The sequence below is a fragment of the Oryzias melastigma genome, linkage group LG7 (assembly GCF_002922805.2).
Source record: "Oryzias melastigma strain HK-1 linkage group LG7, ASM292280v2, whole genome shotgun sequence".
Taxonomy (NCBI): Eukaryota; Metazoa; Chordata; class Actinopteri; order Beloniformes; family Adrianichthyidae; genus Oryzias; species Oryzias melastigma.
The window spans coordinates 5,147,698-5,158,155 of NC_050518.1; the positions used below are offsets into that span (position 1 = coordinate 5,147,698).

The 10,458-nt window shown below is 37.8% G+C and overlaps 1 protein-coding gene across 1 annotated transcript; it reads left to right on the forward strand.

Moving 5' to 3' along the window:
• The first annotated feature begins 1,134 nt into the window (after nt 1-1,134).
• On the forward strand, nt 1,135-10,446 carry LOC112159078 (endothelin-3). Its single transcript, XM_024292925.2, has 4 exons — nt 1,135-2,676; nt 2,751-2,943; nt 6,151-6,309; nt 8,096-10,446. The coding sequence occupies exons 1-4, from the start codon at nt 2,616-2,618 to the stop codon at nt 8,148-8,150; spliced, it is 468 nt and encodes a 155-aa protein (XP_024148693.1). The 5' UTR covers nt 1,135-2,615; the 3' UTR covers nt 8,151-10,446.
• Nucleotides 10,447-10,458: the final 12 nt, after the last annotated feature.

Here is a 10,458-nt window from a genome sequence, read left to right on the forward strand (position 1 = left end):
TATGTTTCATAACCTCAGCCAATTTTTCTTACTTTGATCGGCAATGCCAAAAAAGTGTTATACAAGCAGATTTTATTGCCCACTTGGGGAAAATAATCAATTTTGGAGCAGAACATGACAATAATAATATAAAAAGATGCTAGAGGTAATTCTGCTCCGGTAGGATTGTGCTCCATAACTTCGGTCAGTAAAAAGAAAACAGAATATGGTCTTCATTTAGATGGAATCCTCCGTTTCCCTGCTTAAGGATAGTGCCAGAGAACTTGGGTATGGCACAAAACTGAAGCCTTGGGAATTTGAGAGGGGACCAGAGGGTAGTAATGAATCAACAGGTTTCTCTTCATTGGATGCTTTCACAATAAAGCACAAACCTAGGATAGTTTACTCTTAGCAAGCTAGATTTGTCACACTGTCTTGTTTTGTTCCTGTTATACACGTTAATGTATCAGGGGATATCAAGGCTATTAGTTAAGTGGTTTAATTGCGTGTTGGGAGAATAAAAACATTTTTTTTTCAAACATCCTTTTTTAAGTAAGAGAAAATGAACACCTAATTTACATTTTTTTCTTTTTTTTTAGCAGTTTAAGCTAATAAAAAAAGGGGGGCAACTCATTTATTGATTTAAAATAAAAGCTTAAAGTCTCATTCCAGACATATTTTTTATTTATTGTAAAATAAATCCCGGTACTCTGGAGATGACACCTGCTGGTGGCCAGAGGGGGAGACAGAAGGCTAACTCCCGACACAGCCTCTCACAACCCCAATATAACATTAGCGGTGCAACAAAAATGGCGACCTATATGGGATTTATCCAGCAGCTTATGCTCGCTCAGACGAGAAAAACAAGGTTTTAGTTGTCTACAAGCAAATGCATCATAGTGGAGCGGAGCAGGGAGCTTATGGCCTCCAATTGTAGCCCCTACATCACTTCTACTGGTTTTATCCACATACTTTTTTGTCTGCTCCTGATTCACAATGAGTTAAATAAATAATTATTTTAAAAAAGTGTAAATTTAAGCCTAATTTTCTCTTTAAATGTCCTCCACGATGAGGAAAATGCTACAAGAATATCTTAAAAACACGATTTTTATTGGAGTAGGTCTTGTGGATTTTCTTCTGCAGTTGTGAGGCCATGGCTGTTGGTTTTACTCCCACACACTTTAGAGCTCTTCCATTTGATTTGATTCAAATCAATTTAATTTGATTATTTAGCCCTCAATTAAGTAAATTGCCCAATCACTGACTATACAACACTTACAACTTTTCCTTTTGCTCCCCCCTGGAGAATTAACATCAGTTAAAGAACATTGTGCTTTTTTCTTCACCTTTGACACCTGTTTAAGATCATGAAACTGCTAACGAATGAGTTCAAATCGATATAATGAAACCGATTCATCACTCCTGTTTGCAAACGTTTGAAGTCCTTCTGGACGAGCCGTCTTCAAAACCAGGAGCTGCAGTGGAACAATTCCTCACTAAATCTGACTGCCATTTTACATTTGACCACAAATCAGTTGCTGCCTGACATCAGTAGCTCACATTCATCACTGTGCACTTCTGTAAAGAAAGCTGAACTCGACTACAGTGCTGCTGCTAGCCTGGATCGGTCCAGAACATTCCTCTACGTATCTCTAAAACATTTGTTGCTTTGGCTGTGGTTTGAGGATGTGCACCAGTGCTGCTGACCACTGTGGTGTATTTCTAACAGATGAGATGCTTGCTTTGGGCTTTGAGTTTGTCCATCTTTCTTGATCCTCTGCTGATGAGATGCAGGGATGTCATTAAAAAACTTGAAAAACTTGTTGTAATGTCAACCAACTGTCATTCCTATGTAATAACACTTTGCAGCTTGGACAGATATAGTCTGCCTTTCCGTCAGTCTGAATTGTCTGAAAGGATAGGCCTCATTCTGCAAATAAAAGGACATTTCCTAAAAAAAAGAAAAAACAACAATTTTTAACTCATTGCAATACAAGAAAGAATTGTCATTTTGTATATTTTTTGTTTTGATTTCATTTCACAAAACAGTTTAAAAGGAAAAATAGAAAAAATATAAAGAAAAAAAAGTAGCAATACTTCAACACACACAAAAACATTTAATTTTACTGCATTGTTGCCATACCTTCTTAAACTGAAGGAAGCCCTTTAAAAAGCTTATATGGAATGTTTTGAGGAGGAAATGTTACATTTTATATATAGTTCCTCTAAAGCACAAATAAATACAATAAAAACATCTAAATGGAGACTTTAGAAATGATATTAGGGAACATAACAGACTCTGCTTTTGCGTGTTGCAGAACAAGCAGCCAGGAGTGTTTGGGGGAGGTGTGGGGCGTGTACGCAAAGCCTCTCCAAAGCCATCTACCTTGGATTAGGGCTGTCAGAATGCAGAATGAAATCGAGGACCTCGTTCTGCTCTGCGCAAAAGATCACGTTCCAGCATTTTACGCAGACTTCATAGCGCAGATGAAAAGGATGAAACGAGTTTAGGAGACAGAGCAACAACTATCCCACCTTTGACTCTGGATTATGTGAGCTGAGCAGGACTTTAAAGTTCGTGGATATGCATCCCCACACAGTTATGATAAGTTTTGGGAATATCTGACGGGGTTAAAATGACGCGCTTCCTCGCAAGAATCTTTTTTCTTGAAACTCTTACACTAATTCTACTACAAGGTAAGTGTGTAAAAAGACTAGAAATGAATTGTAAAGTTAGATAACAAAATTGACTTTTTTGGCTCCACGTTAAGGTGTTCTGATGTCCCAAGACATTTTGGAGAGCAGCCCCAGACTTCTCAGAGACTCCAAAGAGTTTGGCTCCAGGAGGTCCCAGCTGTCTGAGACCACCAAGTCCAGACAAAAGCGCTGCACCTGTTACTCCTACACGGACAAAGAGTGCGTGTACTACTGCCACTTGGATATCATCTGGATAAACACTCCCGAGTAAGACATGCCTCCTTACATAGACTGCTTTGAGATGATCGGTGCTAATTAAGGATGCGCGCTCGGTGCGCGCGCCTCCAGACTCTCGTGTCTCTGCTGGAGAAGAAAATGCTGCTGCGCCCGTGACCAGTCAGTGCGCATTCTGATAAAGCAGTCATTCAGGGGGTTGTGCACTGCAGTCAAGTCACGCCCGGTAGCTTAATCCGCCCGGAGGCTGAAGACAGAGTCACGGTTCAAGTGAAGACAAGCCCAACAGAGCTACAAACCCTGCGACTGTCACAGGAGAAAACCCCTCTTTAACACGAGTTTGGATCAACTAAGCAGTTTACTATTATTGAAATAGTTAAAAAATAAACCAATTTTATTCTGAGGACAAAAAATACATTGTGTGCAAGAATCCAAAATAGAAATATTTGTTCTAAAAAAATAATGCATGCTTCATATGTTAATTGGTTAATCTAAAGGGTCCCTATAGGTGTGAGTGTGAGTGTATGGCACCTTCACCCAGCAATAACCAGGACAGGCTCCAGCAACCCTGTGACCCCAAAAGAAATATAGCGGGTCCTTTTTTAATTGAAGTGCAGCAAGTTTCTCCATCAAAATATTTACAAAACTGTCTCTCTTGTTTCAGATTCTCCTCCTAATCCCAATTTCTCTAAATCAAAATCTGGGCTCCTCACAGGGAGCAGAACAAGCCTTTAATGTCTGATTAAAATACCTGGTGTTTGCATGCTGCCTTGTGCCACTGCCTCATGGATAAGGACCTGAATCTGTAGCAGCTTCGAACATGAGGAGAAGTTTAAGATTTGAAGAAATTAGAAAGTGGTGACTGTTTAAGGCTGTTTTTCACTTTAGAATTAGTTAATTTGATGTTTTAATCACCTCAATACTTTTATACATTTGACTTAAATTTAATCTTATTTTGTGTTTTCTATTACGGTAATTGCATAATGTAGCTTCTGGTTTGTAACATTAAAAGTCCCATTAGTTGATGTATGAAACTTGTTCTGCATTTGAACCATCTCCTGGGGGAGTGGTGAGCTGCAGACACAGTCGCACTCAGGAGCCATTTGGTAGTTTACCCCCCCCCCCCCCCAACCTCTTAATGCTGAGTTTCAAGCAGGGAGTCATTAAATCCCATTTTTAGAGCATTTAGCGTGATTCCGCCTCCAGTTTTAGGACAGACACTCTACCACAAGGCCACTAAACTGGTACATATTGGATGTGTGTGGGGCTAAGTAAATGAATGTGCAGAATTGCAAGCTTCCGCTTACCTTATTTGATGTGTCTAGTCACACCGTGGAAAGAACCCAAAAAACTACTTTCTCATCCCCGGACGAGCCCCCAAATTGTTGAGGTAACACTATGCTAGCCTCCTTAAGTTGGTTGATGAGGAAGTAAGGTACTAAAACCTTGTTTAGAAAAATAATCAGCAAAGCATGCTGCTTACTAATAACAGTTATTTATTAACTTTTTAATAAATTGATTATTTTTCTAAACAAGGTTTTAGTACCTTACTTCCTCATCAACCAACTCGAGGAGGCTAGCAGAGGGCTACCTCAACATGTGTAAGTGTGAGGGCAGCTGAAACATTTATTTTGTGCTCCCAAAATGGTCACAAAGTTATTAAGTAAGACTCTCTGCAGCTCAAGAATGAATATGTTTCTTCCACTCAGAGTTCTGTGCGGGCCTGCAAAAACAGGCCCCTTAGAAATAAGTTAAAACTGTGGAAGATTTTCTTTAAATAAGCAAAAAAAAAAAAGTATCTTACCAAGAATTCTTATCACAAGAAAACAATTCTAGTCACCTAGACTTGTTTACTCAAAAACTTTCTTGATAAGATTGTTTTTCCTGAAAGATTTAATTTTTTTTATGAAACAAGAATCTTTTTAATTTCTTAAATTCAGAGGGACTCGGATAGACGCTTGAAGAATAGAGGAATATTCCGACAAGGCTGTCAGCAAATTCTAACTTTTACAAGTTAACAAGTGGGTGTGATTTACAACAGGGAGCAGCTCCCCTAATGTAACCTCTCTTTCATTTTTTCAGCCTCCATGCAACTAAACTGAAGACTTGCATCAACACCTGCAAATTTTAAACCACCGTAATGTCAGAAAAATATTCTTTCTTTTCTGTTTTCCTTTGCCAAATTGCCTCAAACTGTCATGGATAAACAACTGCTTTAAACTGTGACTGAAACCCTGAAACACTGAAACAGGCCGCAGAGTAAATATAGTAGCAGCTGTTGATTGTTGATGCTCATTGGATGGAATTTTCTAGTTTTAGTTTGAACAGACCCAGCATGATGTCTTCTCTTGGCCGCAGCTAACCTGTAATTAAACGGTTGAGCAGGATTCCTTGAAGCTTTTGCCTCTTTTCCAATAGTTGCTCTGAACTTTAATGGAAGAATTGGATGAATTTCTTGATATCCCAGCTGCCACCTCAGTCTGTAGAGGTCAAAGAGCTTTTCGGCTTAAGCAGGAGGATTTCAAACGGGTGAGAAGCAGGTTAGCGAGGCAACGTTCAAGAAGCAGGCAGTATGTCAGCTCACAGTGAGCGTTCAATCAGGCACAGACAGCAGGCAGCCTGACACTTTCTGACAGGTCCACGAGGGAAAGCTATTCATCTGTCAATTGATCTGTTAGTCTAAATGACAAATGAAGCCTATTTGCCTTCATGTGCAGACCTCTCTGCAGAACACATGCTGGGATACTCCAGACCAGACCTTATACCTTTAAGGCTTAACAAGCCACAAACACATTTTCCTTTTTAGAAAATCAATCCCAGATGGGGAAAACTGATGAAACAGAAAGGGAGAAAAACACCAACCTGATGGCAGAAATGTTGGCGACCAGATGGGAGAACTGGCAAATACTATCAATGGACAGTCTGACCCAGTTGATCTATGGAAGTCGTTTGTCAGGGTTAACTTTCAGCAGCTTCTCTGCTCTGGCAGCTTTTGTTTTTCCATCTCAGTGGTCACCTTTAGACCAAATGTTCAAAGGTGTTGAAACCCATTGATCCACAACCAAAGCGCCAACAACAAAACCCCTCAAAAACAGGCCAAAAGTTTACCTGTAACCAGAATTATTTTGATGTGATTATTAAGTTGTAATCCTTTGAATATAATCAAAAAATGTTTTGTTTTATTTTAAGCCAGACTAAATAAACTAAAGAACTGTGGTTCTCGTTTATTTTTTATCTCAGACGAACTGTTCCCTATGGGATGTCGAGCTACAGAGGACAGCAGCGAAGAAGACGTGCCGTCCGTGGACGACCCTCTGAGAGTGAGGGGCCGAGAACACCACGCTGCGTTTGTGCTGCTGCTGACAAAGATGCTGAATGCAGGGATTTTTGTTGGTCAAAGTAAGCCTGATCCTCCTCCTCCTGATTTAAAACACACCCATCATGATCATCGTTTATTTGTTTGGATTGTATCAGTCTTTGCCAGGACCAATAATTGATTTAAGTTTTAGAATATAAAAATGAACATTTTTTGAATAAAAACAGGGCATCAATAAACTAATGATTTTATAATGTATCACAGTAAATGTCCAGAGTGTCTAGTTTGAAAAAAATGGCTAAAAAACAATATTTCTTTAAAAACTCACTCCAATAGATCATGTTCTTGTTGCATTTTCTCATGATGGAGAACATTAAGATAACTAAGATTAAAATTCGGATTATTTTTTTATTCAAACTGATGTGAATCCAGAGCAGATGAAGAACTGCTGTTGGAAAAAGCTTGTAGATGTGACACAGGACCTACAAAGGCGAGCCACAGGCTCCCTGCTCCACTCAAGAGATGTGACATTCACCGAATCGATTCTTTTGTTAACTTGATCGATGGGAATCGAGTCAGCTGGAAAACCGTTCTTTATTTCAGTCTTTTTTCCTCTCTCCCCTAAGTTTTATGCGTTCACATCAAAGCTCAAACAAGCTCATCCTTCTAACTTCAGATACAAATATCACAGGAGTTGTTAACATTCGATTCATAAGTACCTCTGTGAAAAAAGAAAAGAGTGGGAAAAAATTGTTGGAATATTTATTTCTTTTGTAAGTGACCATGGCATAAGCGGTTTAATGCCCTTCAAGTGAGCATTATCAGAAATTAACGCCTAAACCGTCCAACATGAAGCTTTGCGAAGGGTAATTTACGTAAATAAATATTAACGTTTTAATTATTTTAATTAAATTGTGTGAGTTAACAGGGAAACATTGACCGGCTTAATTTTAAATAAAAAAGTGTAGTGAGATTTAGAATAAGACACTGGACCAAATACTTCTTTTAGAGGTTGCAGACCACGGATTTAGCTGCTACATTAATATCATTCAAAGTACACATGCATATGAATCCATATAAGACTTCAACATCTTGTCCACACATGTCAAATGAAGCCATAATTGATATTTCACAAATAATTTAAACACAATTATTGGTAGGAAATCGGAATTTAAATTATTCTGATCCAGATCTCAGACCATCAATCCTCCCTGTGATTATTTCTAGGATTAATTTAATCGACTCCAGGCCGGCTTCTTAAAAGTGAATAAATATAAAAAGAGCCAAAAGAGCCAGTCGTTTGAACGGCTCTTTGAAATAAGTGATTCCAAAAGATTCGGCTCCCTGATGCATCCACTTGCAGACAAATAGATCAAATGTATGTCTTTGTTTTCCTTGTCCGATCTCTGGCTCAGAACTACATCTGGATGGCTCCGATAATGTTAGGCTGGAGGTGTTAGGGGCTCCAAGCCAGAGAGTGTAGACAAAGAGATGATGGGAAATAAGGGCAGGCTAACGTCCCCTCACAACTCAGAGGCAAGTTTTAAATGAACTACTGCTACTCAATATGTACTAAAAAATAGCACAGGATTTTATTACATTTTGGCTTAAAGGTGCAATTATAATTAAAAGACCACTGGGAACACTTTTAAAATACATCAAAATATGGTAGGAGTGGGACGTGGTAAACAGAGCCGTCTGGAAAGGTCATCACAAGCTTTTATTTAAAGAAAGGATTTCGTGATTTGTTGCCATACAGTGAGTCAAACTTTTGAAACTAATGATAGCTTTTTACTGTAATAAATGATAAAACCATCCTATCTTTGGCAAATAAAACTGCTAACTCATTGCGAAATGCTTTCTCTGCAGCCTCCGTCAGACTCTGCGGACCAGGAATCTCCACCGAGTCTCCGGCCTTGGATGACAGCTGCGAGACCCTCCTCTCCTCTTCAACCCCTGATTGACATCTTGCCTCCCAGGTGCACACAGTCAAGAGGAGAACTTAGGAGTTAAAAAAAAACTGCCAACATTCCTCAACATCAAAACTCTTGTAGCAAGTTCCGTCAGGCCAAGTGATTCCAGCAGCATATCTGATGCAGACCCCTCCAGGCTACTACCTTCCTCTCTTCTCCTGAGAATAACACGAGGATTACTCTCCCCTTTAATATCAGCATATTAGCCAAGGACTTTGCTTGTTCAAAGCATAATTACACCATTCCTTTGGTTTCACATCTAACGTAAGAGTCTACACCTGACTAAATCTTCTCAACAGAGATAATCTAAAATCAACATATGCTAAAGAAGCAACATAAACAGGTCCAGAGAATTGGTTGCCATAGATAAAAAGAGTATAGAAAAGGTATATCCTGATGTTATAAATTTTGGAATGTGCCAACTAAAAAAAGAGTGAAACGTTTTCATTTTATTTGTATTAATTGATGTTTTTATTATATTATTTATGGAATTTAAGAAAATCATTTAACCTTTTTTTTAAAGTGTCATTTATATAAAAAGTATACATATAAGCACCAAATTTATTACATAGTTTTACCGTTACCACGTTACTCTCTGTTCAACTGAAGCTGTGTAAAGCCTGCCATGTTATTTATACCTTCAACTGACCGTATTCAGCTGTGAATTTCTTGTGAACAAAATGATGACATTTTATGCTTTTCTCAGAAAAAAACATATCCAATAAAAATAATGCTGCCAATATTAAGGATGATTTCTTAATTGGTGTAGGAGTCAAGATGAGTTGATATGTGTGTTTGTTTTCAGGTTCAAATTGCTTTCCAGGAACTGCAAAAAGACGTTTTTTACATGCCTGAGCGTGGAAACGTGCTTGATTTAAGTCACCTGTACTCAGAAATACTCACAAACTGTGAACACACATGCTAAAGAATTCACTTATTTTGTTTAAATTCTAGCTGCTCAAAAGGTTGTAGTTTAGGTTATGGTTTATGCAATAAAATAAGAAAAAAGAGCACAAACTTAAACTACTATGGAACAGCTCCATTCTGTCTAGATTGGGATGAAAGGTTCTGAAAAATGTTATATAAATATTAAAAACATAAAATGCTAGTCACCACTCATCAACCATTTAATGACTTTTGTTTTCTTTCTCTTGTTAAATGTTTTGTTTTTAGATCAGTCATCTTAAGCTATGGAAATAAATGCAAGTAACATTATTTTTTTCTGAAAATGTCAACCAAAGAAAGATTGAAAAAGTGTTTATCGGTAACTCTTTGCTTGTTTGGGTTCGGAGTGAGGGGAGTTAAGTGAGACGAGGTGTTTCATGAGAAAACGCTCCATATTCGGTGTTGTCTTTCCATTTGGCCCTGAGGCTTGAACTGGGATGGCAGTGCTGTTTTCTGTTATTCGGGATTTAGAGGGAACGAGACATACATACAGTTAAGCCCTTCAATTTTTATGCTCGTCTGATCAGCCGGTTGCTTCCAGCTAAAAGGAACATAGCTTAACTTATAAGGTTTTTAGTTAGAAAGTGGTTTGGTGTGATGCCAGAAAATCAGATTTGAACACAGGCAAGAAGCCTTTCTTTATGGAGATCTTTTATCAAAATGTAAAGCAGTCTCCTCTGTATATCATGTACATCATGTATCTAATTTGTACATATGTTTATGATGTATCTTTGTTATTATTTAAACACATTTAAGACAATATCCTATGAACAGAGTGCATGCAAACTAAGGTATGCAAAGGTTTGACATTTAGAATTGCAATAACTCAATACTGGAGCGACAAAAGTAAAAAGATGGAGGAAAAAAACTTTAATTATTTAAACTATCAGAAATTATAAAGTATTAGAGGAGTTGAATTGCAAAGAGAAAAGCCACCAGGCCAAATATCTCAGACATTTAAGTCATGTTCTTTTGAACAAATGGCATCCAAATCCATCCTTCACAGACCCTGAAAATATTCAATTTTAAAACAGAATTTATTTCAGAATCAAGATCCAAAAACAAAATAAATAAATAAATAAAAAAATGCAGAACAGTTAAAAGACAAGTAAAAAACTAATTATACTCTTTAAAAGTATCTCCATATTGGGTATTTAGCCATGATCTGTAACCATGATTTAATGGTTTGACCTAAAACTTTGTCATGTGCTGAAGTTAATTAACAAAGTGAATCATTTTAGAAGTTGACACAAAAATATGAGCTACATTTTTCAACTGTAGAATCCTCCCCAAAAAGCAATCCAACATTAGAGA

Excerpts from the sequence above, each read along its gene's own strand:
- LOC112159078 (XM_024292925.2), top strand. The coding sequence starts at position 2,616 with ATGACGCGCTTCCTCGCAAGAATCTTTTTTCTTGAAACTCTTACACTA. Across the intron at positions 2,944-6,150 it reads ATCTGGATAAACACTCCCGA|ACGAACTGTTCCCTATGGGA; the intron begins GTAAGACATGCC and ends TTTTTATCTCAG. Across the intron at positions 6,310-8,095 it reads AGGGATTTTTGTTGGTCAAA|CCTCCGTCAGACTCTGCGGA; the intron begins GTAAGCCTGATC and ends CTTTCTCTGCAG.